General features: G+C 51.3%; 2 protein-coding genes across 2 annotated transcripts; one reads left to right on the top strand and one right to left on the bottom strand.

Annotated features, from left to right (window-relative positions):
• Positions 1-6540: 6540 nt before the first annotated feature.
• On the top strand, positions 6541-8480 carry LOC131207075 (glucose dehydrogenase [FAD, quinone]-like). Its single transcript, XM_058199684.1, has 2 exons — positions 6541-6883; positions 6955-8480. The coding sequence occupies exons 1-2, from the start codon at positions 6541-6543 to the stop codon at positions 8478-8480; spliced, it is 1869 nt and encodes a 622-aa protein (XP_058055667.1).
• Positions 8481-10095: 1615 nt separating this feature from the next.
• On the bottom strand, positions 10096-15615 carry LOC131210714 (uncharacterized). The gene is made up of 3 exons (XM_058203997.1): positions 15492-15615; positions 10899-11286; positions 10096-10805 (listed from the first exon to the last, which is right to left on the bottom strand). The coding sequence occupies exons 1-3, from the start codon at positions 15592-15594 to the stop codon at positions 10445-10447; spliced, it is 852 nt and encodes a 283-aa protein (XP_058059980.1). The 5' UTR covers positions 15595-15615; the 3' UTR covers positions 10096-10444.
• Between the last annotated feature and the right edge of the window lie 2688 nt (positions 15616-18303).

Genomic DNA, 18303 nt, shown 5'->3' with positions numbered 1-18303 from the left:
AGGACCGCTTCGGCCAGAGTGTCCTGCTCGCGGCGCCGCCCTATCAGTAACTGAACGGGCCCGCCTTCGGCCCCGACGTACAGCGGTAACGCACACCGGACCTCGACCCACGAACGACGCGCGCGATCGTCACGCGATTCGCAACCCCCCCGAGGCGGCGGCTAGCACCAGCTACGCGAGCTACGCTTCGCTCGTTGCGCGTCGCATGTGTCACTGCGATCGTGTTCATGACGTAAAAATTCCAAACCCACCGAAGTCTACATCCTGAGTCTACGAAAACGACGATCGGCAGCACGGTGGGCAACACGATCTGCGGTGCGAGCAAAAACTCGCTCGCAATTAGTGCACCAAGGCCGCGGCGGCTAGTGCGATGGTCGATGGTCAGTCTGGTTGATCTTTTATCAACCGCGCCAGTAGTTGATCGGCGTGCCACCGTTCAGGGCTCGTGAATCTCTTGCGACATCACGCGAAGCCGTAGAGGCCTCACGTCGATCGAATCGTGGGTTGAACAGTCCGAGGGCCGACAACAAATTGGCCCCCAGCAGTTAGTAGCGTATCAACACAAATGCTCATAAACGGCGTTGTTTGTGCCGATCGAGATGATTAAGTAATTGTGCCAAACCGTTCCGCGCTGGAGCGAACTTTCGATAGCTTTGCGCGACAATTGTGTACGCCATTAAGTGAGCGAGTTCAAGATCAGAGCGATAAATGGTCGAAAATTGGAAAAACGTTATTTGGCTCATTTTCGCTATTGAAACACGAAATCACCTCCTGCACGGAATCATAACTATTAAGCTTGGAGTATTCATTCATTAGTAGCGCCAAAGACAACTAGGTCCCACGCAGTTGACACCAATCAGGCCGTTTTACAGGCGTTTGATTAGAGCATTAATCGGTCACTCGATGGCGGGTCAGAAAATTAATGACCTCCTCAAGCCGGCCGGCGATGATGCAATCAAACGAATTTCTCGTTGAATCGCTTAGTCGCCGGCCCCCCAAAAAGTAACGATCCAACGTCACGACTCAGTGCTTCTTCGCTGATAAGGCCCACGTGTGGTACTATTCGGGCGATTGTATAAGAAATTTATGTCTATTTTGGAGGCATACTCTAGTGACCGAAACGTGGGCCAAAAACCGAGGTGCAAATAGTGGCCTCGTTTTTGTTTAACCAAAAAGTATAATCCTTCCAACACGAAAATAAAGAACAACGCGGTTATAAACATGTGAATGTTAATGATTTATTGCTCTCTTGTAAAACGTTACGCAACGGTGCTGTCGAATAGAATGAACACTTCATCCTGAACGACCGCTGACCGCGTTGACTTTTTCCGACCGACACCTTGACGAAAGCGGACACCCTAGATTGACCCCACCAGTGTTCCAATATGGTCCGAATCCGAATCGAAGGGATGATAAAGTGGGTAATGTAAACAGAAGTGCACTCCATCGGCGGGTGGCCCATCGCTGGGACGGAGCGACATATCATCCGTCCCACATTCCACTTACGGCCAACAATTTGTCATCGCGTTCGGTGCCAAAATGGCCACCGCCACCGACTGCTGATAATGGCGGCACGGCATCGGTACGGAAATGACATAATTTGCTGCCGGTGATGGTGATGATTTGCAGAAATTCACTTTTTCGATATAACGGAACACGATCCATCTTCATCGATTGTGGCCGGCGCAAAAACACGCACAATGCCGGCGGCGGCGACGACTTCTCTCATCTGTGTGCACCATTTTTTGTGTGCGCCGGTGGGATTCGTGGGCATTGTTGCCAAAAGCGTGCGGTGTTCACGAAGCGGCAAGTCACGTACACACCACGCGGCCGACCCACAGAGAGTGACAATCCCTTGCAACGCACCGTCAAGGATAACTTCTTCGGTATTCGGTTGAAATGAAAAGGCCCGGTGAACAATATTCTCGATGCACTCCGCGGTGCACGTAACTGCATCTTGCAACCTCGGTCCTTTGGTTTTACTCGGTTCGTTCGTCTTCGCCGTTCACTGTTGCTCTCCGTACGCAAAGGTGCATGATCGATGGAACCAACGGAATACGGTGCAACGCATCGCAACATAAACAGCAATGGCAATCTAGGTGAATGGCGGTTACGGAGATAACGACTATTGTTCACGAACTTTACAAACGACGCACCATTTGTTAGCAATAAAATAGGAAACCTTATGTTACGACCGCAATCTTTTGACTAAATTTAAAAAAATCCAATGACTTGAGTTTACTCTATACACTCATGACCAAAAGTACTAACAAACAAAAGTACATTTAGTACATAAATTAGTGATCTTTAGAACAACTAACGATCGGAAGTTTTTTGAACAAGGTTTAGAACACCCATTTAGGCCTATTACGCGCCTTACAAAGTATCAGGATGCAAATTAGCATTAAATTTGAATTTTAATTTGAAAAACATCGAAAGTGACTTCAACGCCACATCAACCGACAAACCCTTCTCGATTGTAGTCACTTAATTCCGACGGCACCCGATAACCTTCCGCGAACGCCGAAAAAACGACGTGGCCGAACGCACGTAGCGCATTGGCCGAGCATAACTTTGCATATCTCAGTGCAGAGTCCACGGGAAAGACATTCGTCTTCCTTTTATCATCACCTTCACCGCGCTACCGGGCGGAAAGTGTAAGCTCGGACAATAAAGCGGACAATCTTCACTGGAAACAAAGCATCTTAAATGAGAAACCCGTTCGCCTCTCCACTGCGTTTATGTCGGTGTGACGCCCAAACTCCCCCCAAAAACAATGTGTACCCCCGTGTGGTTCACGGTCCGATCCGATCCAGTCTAGTGACCAAGCGCCACCGCGGACACCGACGTCAGCTGGGAGTGACAGCGAAAAGAAGTGAAAATAAAACTTTTTTCGCGTTTTGGCCCAAATCCCCCTCCCCGCGCGGGGGGCATCGATTCGATTTATGAACGAATTCAAGGTTGCGACGAGGTCGATTTTTTATGTAGCCACCTACATTGGATTCAATCCCTCCGCTTTTGGGTAAGCGTTCACTTCGGCGGGGTGTTAGTGACCCCGATCGGGGCTTCCCGATCGGATGGAAATGAAGTCAACGGGTGATCATTTTCATATGTCACCTTCTAATAGCCCCACCATGACTCGTTGATGTGTTGGTCCATTTCCAAAATTCCACTTGCCGACTGCCTGGAGCTAAATGTTTTTTGGTGACGGTTTCGGATTATTTCTATATGCCAATAGCATATTGCAAACAACTATAATGTTCGGTGGTTCTCCGTAAAAAACATGTGATTCACTAATAGCTCATTTGAGTCACTTCACGTTTCGCGCCATATGATAACGGCTTTGCAGATGCGGCAACATTGAAATGCAGTTTGGCGTCCCAATTTTACGCCCAAACCAACACATCGAAAACCACCGTGGGTCTACGCGTATCATATCGCGGCAAACGTTACCCAACAACAACAACGGTTGGTCCCCGGTCCCACTCTCGTGAGGCATTTATTCCGCCCCAAAATCGGCCCCAAAAACCTGCTTTTCTGCGCGCCAGAGCCGCCCGAGGACGAAACCGAAAACCCGGGAATGGACACGCGTGCGCAAAAAAATGGTGAGCCTTCATCGGGCGCCGATTAGGCACCGGACCGACCGTTTCGTCACCCACAACCCGAGACAACCCGACAGGCCACAGAGGCAAATCAATGTTTGGCAGGGCCGGGCACTCTTCTAGTACGCCTTAGTGACTTCATCTGCAAACGCTCCGACGGCCATTTTTGTCACTCGCGAGAGAGGCGATTATGCAAATGGCGGGCCGAAGATTCCCATTAAAATTCCTTTCGCATAACGACGCTAGATTTTAACATTCTAGGCCGGCGAAACCGCGCCGAACCACCGTGGGTTTATTGACTTCGGTGCTCGGACTCGGTTTAACAACCTTTCGACCGGTTGATACTGAAAGTGACGGTGACCGAATCGCGAAGCACCGCACGCCGTCCAGAATGCATTGGCTGCCAGAACACGCTCGATGGCACGTGTGGCGTAAGCTGTGGGGCGCGATTAAAAAATGGAGTTGGTTGCGCCAGCCGTCCGGCGTAAAGTCGAAAAACCGGATCCTCGGTCATGCCCATGCCGGAGTCCCGTGCCGGCGCACGACGGGGCACGGCAAACCTTCTAATCGATGTCGGACATCGCAGAAGCTCGCGTACCGAGCAGCCATCGAGAACTTGTCCCATGTAGGTCACAGCGGACCAAGCTACTGGCCTCGACTACTGCTGGCCGACCGCTCAATCAACCTGCTCTCGCTCTCGGAAGTCCGCGGCACGCCATTGTCGCAGTGCGGCGCGAACAAACACTCGCTAATCCCACAAACCGAGAAGTCGGTGTCTCGGGTTGGGTTGGGTGTGCGTTTTGAGGTATTTTTATTTACGAAAGCCGTCGTGAACTTCACCTTCGGGCAGCGTAAGCGGTGGAAACCGTGCCACAAAATTGCCGCTACGCAACACCGGGGCGGACAATTGTCTCCGCCGGACCCCGCGCGGCACGCGGTGCTGCAACGCCGACCGACCGACGCGCCGACGATAATCGACAATTTGATGCAATTGGTTGCGCTTGATACGCGACTTCTATGACCACCGTTTTTTTTTTGCTTTCGTTCAACCTTGTCAACCCATCACAGGCCACGGGCTAATCGCGAAGACGTTCGGCACTCGGTGCCCGTATCGGAATCGGATGGTCGAAACTGCATTCGACCCGCCAAGATCGCCTTCCAAAATGCGGACAGCGACCGCCAGGTCGAATGAATAGGCGATCGATCGCGATCGTGCGTTTAGGACCGACGAACGTGTTTTTGTCTAGAGTTGCTGGTCACGCACGATACCGGGTGTGCGGCAGGGTGATCGCGCCGTGGCGTGCCGTGTCCGCCGCTGTCGGAGGGGTGCGATAAGGTTTCACGTTTGTGAAGGAGAAGGAGAGGCCAGCTTCTGGCAGCTGGTGACTACTAAACGGTGCGCCGCCACCATTAGTTGCATTTTGGACCCCACGGCGAACGGAGGTGTGCCTAATCTGGCCGCCAAGGTGCGATATTGAAAATAGATGTGCGAACGGCCCCCGTCGGCCACTGCTGAAGTGCTGCCACTGGAGTGCTGCTGCTGCTGGAGTGCCGCCGAGTTGCCGAACGCTGCCCTCCAAGGTCAGTGCAGTGAAGAACCATTAGAAGGAGGCCCTTCGCCATTGTATCGATTGGGGCAGAAGACGTCTCAGAAGTGCTTTGCTGAAGAAGGTCCATCTACAACAAATTGAAATGAGTGTGTGTTATTGCATTCCATCTTTGAATCTACAGTGAAGTGCAGCGTGGATGTTGATCGTGTTCGTATGACCTGAGATGCTAAACTAGTGAAATGTAATTTTCTTGGACTATTAAATATTAGTGTGTTAAAATCCAAAGTTACTGGCTCTAATTAGGATCAACCATCTCGAGTTCTCAATGTGAAGGCTTTTGTGGAACCATGGGACCAACTGCAAACGAGTTTTAATTTAGATTAAATAGTTAATACCTGAACACACGTTATGTTGAAGATCATCAGGCACATCACCTGCAGTGCCAACAGCTATTTAATTTGAAGAAGAAAACACAATACCCGCGGTGACCGTCATCTAGTTCCGTAACATTATCGTGTGTGAAGATCAACTTCAAGAAATCGTTCTTGTTAGTTTAAGCGACGGAAGGAAATGACCACTATTTAGTGGGCCCAAGGCAACGCTAATGGAGGCCGTTAGACTGGCTCGTGGGACCGGCCGAATAGTTATTGACATTTTAGTTCAGCTGGCAGTTTTAAAGTGTGTCTCGTTCTTGGCCCACCGTTCAATCCCAGAACGATCCATTACTGGTGTTCCGCGTGTTAGCCGCTACAATAGGTAGAATAATTGGGCAACGGATGCGGGAACGCGATGTTCTGTTGGAGGTCTCTTTAGAAACGGCATTGGCATTTTCGCTCGTTGCCTAGCCCTCTGTCGTCTTCTTCGTTTAGCTCCGTTTATCATCCCAACAAAAAATCAGTTTCGGTGCAGTGCTTGCCATTACACGAAACCACGGGTGTCACCTTCGACATTAACATCGCGGCCCGGGACGGCGCCACGCCGTAGCAGCAACATTGAATCGAATTCGGTCCGTGCGCTTCCTCGATGGGCACAAATATTGGCCAATCCCGCCCGAAACTGGTTGAGCCCGCGGTTGGCGCCGCCCGATACTCGCGAAAGATCTCCATCAACACCGCGATCGGTCAACCCGTCGAGTTTTGCGTGGAGCGTTCGTTTGAAAGTTGAAGGCATTTTTTGCGCTACGCTCCGATCATCACCACTCAGTGCAATTAATCGATTGTAGTGCCTCCCTGCCGGCCGCCCGACCGGGGAGTCAGTCAGTTGAAGAAGAGCCACCAAAAAAGCCGCCAACCTCAATGCATACCACATGTGTCCATGGCCGTTGGCATTGCCATAATTAAATGTTTCCTTCTGTTGCCAGAGTTTCGCAGAGGCCCCCTCGTTGAATGATGAATGCCATCGTGGCGACGGCATGGCTCGTTGGCCTAATGATGCTGGCGGTGCCGACCGAAGTGGCCGGCCAGAGAGCTACTTCGATCGTGCTCGAGAGTTTGTTCGACGAGCTGAGCCTGATGATGCGCCGTGGACCGAACGCATCGGTACCGATCGCGGAGGCCAAGCGGATCCGTAAGGAGTACGACTTCGTGGTGATCGGGGCCGGTTCCGGTGGCTCCGTGATGGCCAACCGACTGAGTGAGGTCGCCGGTTGGAACGTGCTGCTCCTCGAGGTGGGCAAGGAGGAGAACGCCGTCTCGAACGTTCCCCTGACGGCGGGTTTGACCACAATCACCGGTGAGTTGCGGCGGGCAATCCTGGATTCGCGGGGGTCCCATGTTGACTGGCGTGTGTCTCGATCGTTGCAGGGTACAGCTGGGGCTATCGTTCCGATCCGATGCGGAACGCGTGCATTGGGCTTGAGCAAGGCGTCTGCTACTGGCCCAAGGGACGTGGGCTGGGTGGCACGAGTCTGCTCAACTTCCTGCTGTACGGGCGGGGACATCGGCGCGACTATGACGAGTGGGAGCAGGCGGGCAACTACGGCTGGGGCTACCGGGACGTGCGGAAGTACTTCGAGAAGGCGGAACTGGTTAAGGGTGGCCGCCCGAATCCGGATGGCTATCTGCACATCGAGCAGAGTTCCTTCGAGACGCCAATGCTCCGGAGGTACATCGAGGCTGGCCGGCGGCTTGGATACCGCCACATCGCTCCGGACGATCCGATTCAGCTGGGATTCTACAAAACGCAGGCCACGATGGTGAACGGAGAGCGCTGCAGTGCGGCCCGTGCCTACCTCAAGCCGGTCGCTGGTCGGCCCAACCTGGACATCTCGACCCGCTCCTGGGCCACCCGGATTCTGATCGATCCGCTCACGAAAACCGTGTTCGGGGTGGAGTTTACGAAGAACAAGCGAACGCACACGGTCCGCGTCCGGAGGGAAGTGATTCTGGCGGCGGGAGCGATTGCCTCGCCACAGCTCCTCATGCTGTCCGGGATCGGGCCCCGGGAGCACCTGAACGACATGGGCATACCGGTTGTGAAGGACCTTCGGGTCGGCTACAACCTACAGGACCACCAGACACTCTCGGGGCTGGTGTTTACCGTCAACAAGCCGGTCACGATCCGAGAACGGGACATGCGGGGGCCGCTGAACGTGCTAAACTACCTAGTCACCCGGAGCGGACCGTTCACGCTGCCTGGCGGGGCCGAGGGTATTGCATTCGTGAAAGTCAATGGATCCCGGTCGCCGGACGACTACCCGGACATGGAGCTGGTGCTGGGGACCGGTGCCGTCAACAACGATGAGTCGGGTTCGCTGCGACACACCTTTGGCATGACACCGGAGTTCTACGAGCGGACGTTCGGTGGCGCACGCGGTCAGCACGCCTTCGGTATCGCGCCGGTGCTGATGCGCCCCAAGAGCCGGGGCCGGGTGTGGCTCAAGAGTCGCAATCCGTTCCGGTGGCCGCATATGGAGGGTAACTTCTTCGACCATCCAGACGATATGACGACCATGGTCGAGGGCATCAAGCTGGCGGTGCGTATCGGGGAGTCGGAAAGCTTCGCCCGGTACGAGGCCAAGCTGCTCGAGACTCCATTTTTCGGCTGCCAACAGCATCGCTTCCGGTCAGACGAGTATTGGCGCTGCTGTTTGCGGCGGGTCGGCGCCAGCATTCAGCACCAGTCGGGCACGTGCAAAATGGGCCCGGCCACCGATCCCGATGCCGTCGTCGATCCGGAGCTGCGGGTGCACGGCGTTACGGGATTGCGTGTGGTCGATGCGTCCATCTTTCCGATCATCCCGTCGGCCCACACCAACGGCGTGGTCATCATGATCGGCGAAAAGGCGGCCGACATGGTGAAGGAGTACTGGGCCAACCGAGTGCAGTAGTGGCGCGTAGTGGCAGTAGCGAAAGGCAGCAGCACGGGAAATTAAACTAGTCAAACGGTGTCGGAACCGGGTAGTAGCAGTAGAAGAACAAAGTCAGGCCCATCGTCAGACAGCAGCCCGATACTTTTAAACTTAGCTGTAAAAAAAAAATGATACGAAAAGAAACGGTTGTAATTTGTTCAATAAAAACGAGCGCAATAATTATGTTTACTAAAAAGAATTTGTACTTGAATGGAAAAAACCGTACGAATTTCAATCGAGTTTTGGTAAGTAACGACGGCGAATGAAATCGATTGTAGAACCCTATAAATGTCGCACGGAAGATGGTTCTTTTCCGAGCTTAGTTGCACATCTCGATAGGTGTGTGTCTGAGATACGCTGAACACGAAGGTAGTGAGTTCGAATCCCCGTCATGGTTATTTCTTTTTCACACGACGTATTTAGAAACACGCAAAGGAAGTTGCTTTAACTTTCTTTCTTCAACTGAAATTGAGTAAAACCACGATTCTGCTTGACATTGAATGGAAAAGGGTTCCACCCAATTTACTTCATGGAATCACATTTCTCTCCTAACTTCCTGCTAGAGATAGTTAAATATAAATACAACTTGGATGTTTTCTCTATCGCATCTTCTTCTCCGGCTATGTTTAACGAAGAACGGCCATACACGAGCCAACCTTCGCTGTTTCGCTTTTTTATAGATTTACGGGGCATACGATGATCGTCTACGATGTAGCAATGAATGTGATTTTGATTAGCTTGCGCGCGCAAATGTTCATATCTTATAAACTAGCTCCCTAATAAAACTCCTATTATTTGCTTTTGGTGATAATGTATCCTTTTCAGTGTTCGCAAAAATCATTCACAAAGCAAACGATATTAGAAACCGAGTTTGTGTGGCACTACGAGTACCAAATGTGTAAACCATTGGTGGGTCACATAAGCGTTTAACGAAAGCGGCACAAATGCGAATACATCGGATCGATTATGTACTAAAGCGGCACACCACCTAATAGTAATTTGCTGCTGCATCTGTGGCCACACGCGTGCCAAAAGGATATTGTTTGATTGTTGCATTCCAAATTGGATGTTGCACATCTTTTTGGGTGTTGCTTTTTCTGTATCACTTCCTGGATCGATTGTATCAATCTATTAAGAAAACAAATACGGAAAGCAGACATTTAAAAGCCAAACATAGAACTGCGTTTAACAGTTGTTTGCGCGTTGATACACGAACATTTCGCCGCCATTCCCGTTTATCGCTTAGCGTTCTATGGTACTCGGTAGGTCTCACAACAGACTGATTGATTGCTTCTTGAAAGGGTGGTTTCTTAGTTTCAACGTTAAACGCACCAGCATCTGATGCAGGTGCGTGTTCCCGCCGGCGCCACCGTTGCCGGTTGTGTATAGAGTAGTGTGTGTTCCGATGGTCTACGAATCTCTCGAAACGCCCCACGCCGTCTCTACAGAGCCTGGATCTGATTTGTCTTGCTACTTGCTAACACCGAAAGAATGATAAACCGAAAATCATCTCCTACAGTTAACGAGTAGCGGGTGCCGGCCGGCCGGCCGGCCGTGGTGGTCAATAAATTAAAAACGAACCCAGTAGCGGGACAAACGACTGAAGGTGCGCAATCCTCGTCGAATTTAATTTAAACAATTAGTCGCCGGATCGAAAACAATCATCAGCCACCCAACGATCGCAACACGATCGGACTAAATAATCTCCACTTAGCGCGCGATAATGAACGGTTGAAGGGGTTGGTTCTGAGAAAAACTAAATGGCCATCATCATCGGTGGCCCGAAGAGAGTCGTTGTGGCGCTTCATTTTGACGATGCGTCCTCTCTGCTCAACACATGCTGCTGGCCAACGATTGATGCGTTTGTTCACAAGTTTCTTCCGTCCTGTTTAATTTCTGCAGACTTTTGGGGGTGGTTTTTTCCGCACTCGAAGAGCAGCAGCCTATTTTTGTACCGCCACCGGGGGCGCCACGGGTATTCGCTTGTTTTGCGCCCCGTAGAAGTGATTACGCAGCGGCTCGTTCTCCGGGTTGGCCATCACCGACTCGATGAACGCGTTTGTTTCTTCCTGTAGCTCCGAGAGCCGTAGCTGCAGCTCCTGATTGCGCCGGATCAGCCGGACCGTCTTCAGCGCTATGTCGAACAGGCCCTTGTGGTTGTTCGGATGGTGTGGTACGTTCTGATGGTGATGGTGCAGCGGATGGTGGTAGGAGCGGGAGGCGGAAAATACTGCGTACGTCGAGACGCTGCTATCCTCGCGAAAACCATCGTCATCGAAATCAGACATGCTGTACGAGTTGCATCTGCAAAAATCCCGGACCGGAAATGGAAACAATTGTCATTAAAACGCTCTTTTTTCCTGGCGATTCGGAATCGCTTGTTTAGCATCAACATACCGGCAGCTAACGATGCTTCCCAGGGGCGAAAAATCACTGTTCCGATCGTCCATCGAGCTTGAGCACCCGCTCGACGAGACGCTCATCGACCGGCGACTCCGAACTCGGTTCTGCCCGGCGGCGGTGGCGGTGGTGCAACTACTGCCATCCTCGGTCGTATCGATGCTGTCCATCGGATCGCTCGGCTCGGGGCTGGTGATTCCGCAGGGGATGCCACCGCTGCCGCTACTTACGGTGCTTCCGCACCCGAATTCCGACGACGAGCTCGTCGTGTCGTCCACCAGCGGCTCGAGACCGACAGCAGCGGAACGTAAGCTCGTATACCTCTCGTACGGCGTCCGACTACGGACGGATGTTTTGTAGGATGATTGCTTCTGAATTTTACCAACTAAAACGACAAAAGACCAAAAAACCGAAGGTAAATATGGTGAAAGGTTCAAATAATAAAGAACAAATTCTTTTTTCACCCCACGACAACTTCCCGTCATTGTCGCGGGATCCATGAAGGGGACGCACCAATCGAATTCACTGATCTTAATCGATTGCCCTTGACACCGGGCGGGGGAAATTAATTCGATCAACAGCCACCCGCCCGAGAGACATCCCCGATTTGAATGCGATGAATAATCGGTTTTATTCAATTAAACAACAGTGCCACAACTGGGCGCGCCTCGTTGAGGGTAACGGTAACCGAGAACGGTGGGCCCCTCCAAACAATCGGATTCCGGTGCGGCGATAGATAGCGGTGGCTGCTTCTGTGTTCCAAGTGGCGGTGCGAGCCATAACACACTTACGTGATCGCTTACAACGGGAAATCGCGCGCACTCGCGATAAATTCTATCAACTCGGTCACGTTACATCGACTCAGCGCCATGAACACCGGGAGGGGGGCCTCTCGTTGGCGACAGCGACACCGGTCACTCGGCAACGAGGATTTCGAACTACAGCAAGCAAAGCGTCAAGCACAACAACTAAAAAACCCAGGGCCGAATGAGCGGTGCGGTCCGCGGAGACGTAAGACATAAACCCTCGAACAGACTACTGATGGACAACTGGTGGACTGTATAGCCATAAAACCCACCGGATTGCCCGCCAACGGCGATTTAAATAATGGACCCCGAAGCACATTCCTGGAGCGTATCCAGGCGGTGGTCGCCGTGCAGGCACCAAGTAAATATAGCAAAGATCCGTAGGAGAAGGCCCCGCCCGCCCGTACCGTAAGCGAGATCACGTTCCGAAGCACTTGCGAGCGGACACCACCACGCCAACCACTCGCGGTGGGTTGCTCGATCCGACCCGGTTGCCATACGGTTTTCGTTAATGAGAGCGTAGTGTTTGTGAAAACAACAATTACGAAACCCGGCGCCGTGGCCGTTTCTCGGGGTTCTGACGTTTTTTTTTGTTTTGGCGTAGAGCGCTTCGGCATTCGATTTTACTGCTGTTGAATGTTGTTCGAAATAATGTTTAAAACCTACAATGAAGATTTAAACATACGTTTTCAGCATAATGCAAAACAGTGCTTTTAAAAGGACTTTCAGATTTTAAACAAAATCGACAAAACAAGAGACGAAGTGGCCAAAAAATATCAGGCATTTACCACAAGTCACATGGTGCTATAAGTCAATCGAATTCGTTGGCTGCCGATCGATGTCAAGTTACCATTATCGTGATTCAAAAACCAAGAATAGTTTTTTTTCTTTTGTATTATAGAGGCTTTGGGCCATAGTGGCCTAACATTCGTCTCTTTTTTTATGTAATCAAGGAATTGTATGACTAACCAAGAATAGTGTCTCCACAAATATGGTCTTTTTTGACACACAGTAACACTCAAATGGGAAATTTGGCAGAAATACTTTCTGAGCTTAAACACAAATTTAAAACGATCTGTTATGTGAGATTCGAACGCGGTTAAACCAAATCATGAGCCGCACCTTAGGAGAGGATTAATAGAATCAATCAATCGATCAAATTTCCCTATTAGCACGTGCAACAATTTTATCCCGCAAAACCCGAAACATCCCACACTGAAAATGATCCGAAAATTCGAATCAGCCACCATTTAATTATCACCCTCCACTGACATCATTACGCGGCGTTCAAACGAAATGCTGGGTGCCATCGTTGGAGTTTATTCACCTGTGTTCACGCTAAACCGCTGGCCACGGCCCCACCGTCACCGTAGCAAACACACATAGGGGCAGCTTCGAATACGAATTCCCACCATCATCATCAAACTTAATTGCATCGCACCTCCCCTTCTGGCCCTCGGTGTCGCTTGGCGGACCCCAGGCGTATCGCACCCCAATGTGGGATCCCATGCTCAGACATGCGCAAACTGTACCGCTTCCGGTACCGCTACGCAACAGCCACGGTGTGCCAACAACACAACGCACCACGCTGCTGTGCCATGTGCGCCACACCACACCATCCGGCCAGCAACGTGCACACGCTGCCATCACACATCCTCGGGGAGTCGCGTTGTGGCCACGTTGTTTTCAACCCGACGCGCGGCCACGTGGACGTGACCGATGCCGATATGCTCGTCTGGGTCTGCCGCGCTCTAATGTCGCGCATACTGATGTGTGGCGCGACGATGTCCACTCTCTCGAAATGGAAAACGCCACCGGGTGCCGCCACCACTCCAACACTGGTTCTCTTGTCTGTCTACCAACCACTCCACTGCGAGGTGCTAATACATCGACCCAATCTTCGCACCGCCGTCGAGGGCAAAAACAAATTCTTCCACCCCTCCAGATAACGTTCTCACCGCAGACACAGGGTCGTGAAGCGAAACAGACAATACTTGAGTCGGCGGTCGAGAAACGGTGAATTTCTTATCGCGCACCGAACCTCGGAGGAGATTATTCGCCCACGCCCGGAACGATTGCTCGTCCCCGCTGTCGCCGCCATGGGGCATTAAATCCTTCTTCCGGCACCCGCGGCCAGACCGGCTGTATGCATTAGTTATTCGCTCTTTTTTCTCTTCACGAGGCCGGCCGCTCGAGAGCCGCTCGTGTCACGTGTTCCGCCGGGCGTTGTTTACCGTCGCGCCGGCTTCGCGGTGCGGAGTCGAGAGGCGAATACACAATGTTCGCCCAGCTGTGGTGCTCCATCGTCGGCATAATCATCCGGCGGTACATGCAAATTGGCCGCCAGTTTTCATTGATTTTGCATTAGAGAGAACATAAAAACGGACGTTCTAATGCTTGGCACGACGATGAGACCCTGAGGTTTGAGAATGAATCTTCTGCCGCAGATGAAATTTGAGACGAGTTTCAGCGTGGAAATAGCAACACCTCTGGACCGCAAGTATAGCGCGAAAGGTCTCCGGAAGTGACAACCACAACGTATTTAGACGGGCGCGAACCGTTCTCCCCGTATCAGCGCAGCGTCGTCACGTGCAGCAGAAAGTGATTCTGTGTCTCTCCGAGACAGAAAGACTATGATCGTCAAATTCAGAGTTGGAAACCGAAAGTGGCCGCTACTGAAGTACCGGCACCTACTCAGCGCGAGGGCCTCGGTGGGCAAATTAAGGTTAGTTTACACAGATAGCATCGTGGTTTCCCGTTCTACGGAAAAAATCCGCCATCGACAACGAGTGTAAACATATCGTAAAAGTCACCGACGACCACGATGCCGTCGTTGTCCATTTCCAGAGGCCAAAAGGAGAACAAACTTTTACTTTCATTCTTTTCGCGCGTCTTATCTTGCCCTGTCTCGGTCAGTCCATTAACGTTGTAATTGGTTTCGCAAACGAAACTCGATCCGCAACAAGGGACACGAAATGCGCACAGAAAACGCAGTCGTCGTCGCGGCCATGATTCCTCGCGTTCGTGTGTGTTTGTGTTGCTAACCGGTCGATCTGACCAAGTTAGCGTTGCACCGCGGCCCAGTCGCAATGATCCGCTTGAACGAGACCAGCACACTTGCTGGGACACGTGATGAGCGCGTCATGAAACGAAACCGTGAGGCCAACCCCATTGCCGACTGCCTTCCTCATTGTTGCTCTCTCGCTCTCTCTCGCACACACACGCGCATGTGAACTGCAGCAACCGGACCGGACAGATGGAGCCCCATTCTCGGTTTCGTTCTGCCGCGGAGGCCAACCACGGTTCGCCACGACGGTTGCGTCCGACGCACACGGCAAAGCACGAGGATCGCTCGCATGGCCGTGCACGACACCGTGATGCCGTAAGTCGCGACTATCTTACGCGGCCCACCACCTTGCTCACACCTGCCCAAGGGACCGCTTCTGGAAGCAGTTCTAAGTCTCTCAACTGACCTGCCCTACGCCCCATCATGAGCGGCACGGAAACGAATGTCTCTTTCTGTCTCACGCGCATCGACCCTTTTTTCTATCGATCCTTCCGCCTCATTTCACGCATCACCTACTTGATGGCCACTGGGCGTTCTCGCGATCAACAGCTCGCGTGGCGCCGCTGCTGACGATCGCCACCTGGATCGCGACCCCACCTCCAGCAACAGTTCAATAGAGTTCGTTCCGGTCACGTGTTAGCGCATTGTGCTTGGGGAAGCAATGATTTCGAAATCAGCCGCGTATCGATCGTATAGCGTCGCGACCACTACACGTACCGTAGTTTATCACGGAGAAGTTGGCCAGCGCAGGAATGCCACCAGCGGTCGGTTGGGCAGGGCTCGGTGACATGGGTGACTCGCTGCGGGCCGGCGATGGCATCTGGAGATCGTCAAGCGGCGGATCACTTCGTGCCTTCGTGGACAAAGGCATCCTCTCGTTCGCGCTGTGTAGCGCAGCGGGGCACTGAGACGATTGTCTACGGAGATGGAAAGCAAAGGGAGAACACGGTAATTAGAGGGATGATAATGTTGGGGCTGTATGGGATTAGTGCGGGATTAAATCATGGTACGCAGCAATTAATTAGTCCACCGAGCTGTAGCATTCAGCAGCTGATAGCAACTGACCTCCTTGGTAGCATTAATGAAACGAAAGACTGGCGCATGTTGGTAATGGACTCTTTTCGATAGATACCCCTCTGTCGGGGTCGATGCTCCATCCATACTGGAGTCTATGTACGCTTCAGTTGTATCTGCCAAAGCAGTTTTCCCGTTCAATGTTTTGCAAATCATTTGCTCTTCATAGCCGCTCTCTTGGTAATTACCAAAAAAGAACATTTACCATTCCGGTTGGCGCTGATACAGTTGGGAAAACAAACATAGCAGTAGCACAGATAGCGATAAGAGGTTAAGAAACATCACTGTTCTGTCTCTCGAAAGGGGCCGATTTTGAAGACCGCGATCCAGAGGAATCGCAACTTCATTGGCACACCGTATGATTGGCGCAGCTGCATTTGGGCGCCTTAAAACAAATTCCAAAATGTTTCCAGCGTGTCGTGCATTTGGTTCGCAGCTTCACAGCATGCTTCGTTTGGACGCGCGCGTCCATTTTCATTCCGACCTCCTTCCCGACACGCCATACGGTTGCTATGCCGACGAGGCCGTCCTGCTTGTTGCGGAACTGTTTGCTTTTCGTCGTGGCGGTCATTTCGTGAATACGCGCCGTACCAGGAAAGCCGAAAATGGTTCTCCCCGAAATAGCTTCTATTAATCATTCCGGGCAGTCTGGCAGCTCCAGGCGGCAGCAAAGTAATTGAGCTTTCACCACCACAGGGGCCGTTGCGGTTCCAATCAGCGGAACGTGCCTAGGCACCAATCCGGGGGCACAGCGAACCTTCATCGTTGGGCGACGAAGTTCGGGAACGGCGGAATCCAGAGTTTATGCTGACGGTGGAGAGTTAAGGTCCGACAGAAGAAACAACAACGAAACTACAACAAAGCGCAAAGGTTAGAACATCGCGTGTCGGGTTCAACGACACTTACCTAGGTAGGCGCGGCCACACTCAACCACCTGCAGAGCTCAAGGCTTCCGGTGGCGTCGGTCGCGGTTGTGGGTATCCGGTTGCACCTGCTCTTCGAACGCTGAACCAATTGACGAACGCCGGCTGAACTGAGCACCAATCGGGTTAGCAAAACCGAGCGCCCGGTACACACGAAATGGCGACGCGAGCGAAATTCCGGGAAGGCCGTGTAAAAAATGGCCGCAATTGCTCCCCTTTCTTCTGTGGCCGCTACAGTGCTACGCTTCTTTTGTGCCTTCGCTTATCTTCCTCCGCCGGTTTGCACTCGCACGACAAATGGTTTCTAATTTTTGGCCCGACGCAACGTCACCCTTCTGTTTGGCAAATGGCACACAAACACACTCACACAGCCGAGAAATCGTTCGGCAGCTTGTTGCAGCTCTGGCGTCTTCCCCTCGAACAACAAACAATAAAGCACACCAAACCTTACCGACGTTCAAACACACACGCAGCACAACAATGGGCCAACTGAACACACTCCGAAAACACTGAGCGTGTTTCTATTCGCTTCTTTTTAGGGGCCTCCAGAAACACTCCTTGCTCACGACGGCGTAGGAAAATGCAGCTAACGCGAAACGGCGGTTTTTAGCCCCGGACCTCACACCGCGTAATGGCCAAAGCAAAAAATCCTTCCCAACAACGAAACAACGCAACTAACTCGTGGAAATTCTCAGCGGCGACTACGACCGAATGCAACTACAAGACGCGAGAAATGTTGAATTCATGCTTCATTCCGACCGCTCTCTCTCTCTCGCTCTCTATCTACCGTATTTTTCCGTGTATAACGCGCACCTTTTTCCCAATTTTTTAAGCTCTAAAATCTGGGTGCGCGTTATACAAGGGGAGTACAAATTTTGGCTCCTCTAAGCTTACAAATATGCCCTTTTATATGCCTACAAATATGGTATTTATGAATAAATTATGAAATGAAACATATGTTAGGAATATAATTATCCTTACAATATCTTACGGGAGTTACAACAGATGTTGCTGTGAAATCATTAAAAAAATGTGGCATCATCAACACTATGGATGGATCTGAAGATGTCGCAATTTTTGAGGACTCTTCAGAGAGTGACAATGAGGAGTACATTGAAGAGCAATTAAAGAATCTGAATTTGTCAGACAGCAGTAAATCAGAGTTTGAAGATTATTACGAAATATAAAATACTAGTATATCTTTTGCAATGTATACGCATTTTACCTTTAGTCTGCTTTAGAATATTTATAGAATATTTAGAATAATACATTATTATCATTTGGTATTTGTTGGATACCACATATCTGAAAAATGTATAATAAAAAACTTTTTTTCCACTTTTTTCTCTTAAAATATGGGTGCGCGTTATACACGGAAAAATACGGTATATCTCTCACTCTCTCTCTCACTCTCTCTCTCTCTCTCTCTCTCTCTCTCTCTCTCTCTCTCTCTCAAAGAGGAGCGCGCGCAGATCGCTCTCTTTATTTGCCGGGGTATGCTCTCAGCTCTCCGTATCGATCTGTCTGACACG

This window comes from Anopheles bellator, chromosome 2, assembly GCF_943735745.2.
Source record: "Anopheles bellator chromosome 2, idAnoBellAS_SP24_06.2, whole genome shotgun sequence".
In the NCBI taxonomy this organism is placed as follows: Eukaryota; Metazoa; Arthropoda; class Insecta; order Diptera; family Culicidae; genus Anopheles; species Anopheles bellator.
The sequence above is the reverse complement of the archived record's forward strand: the minus strand, read 5'-3'. Positions and strand labels throughout refer to the sequence as shown.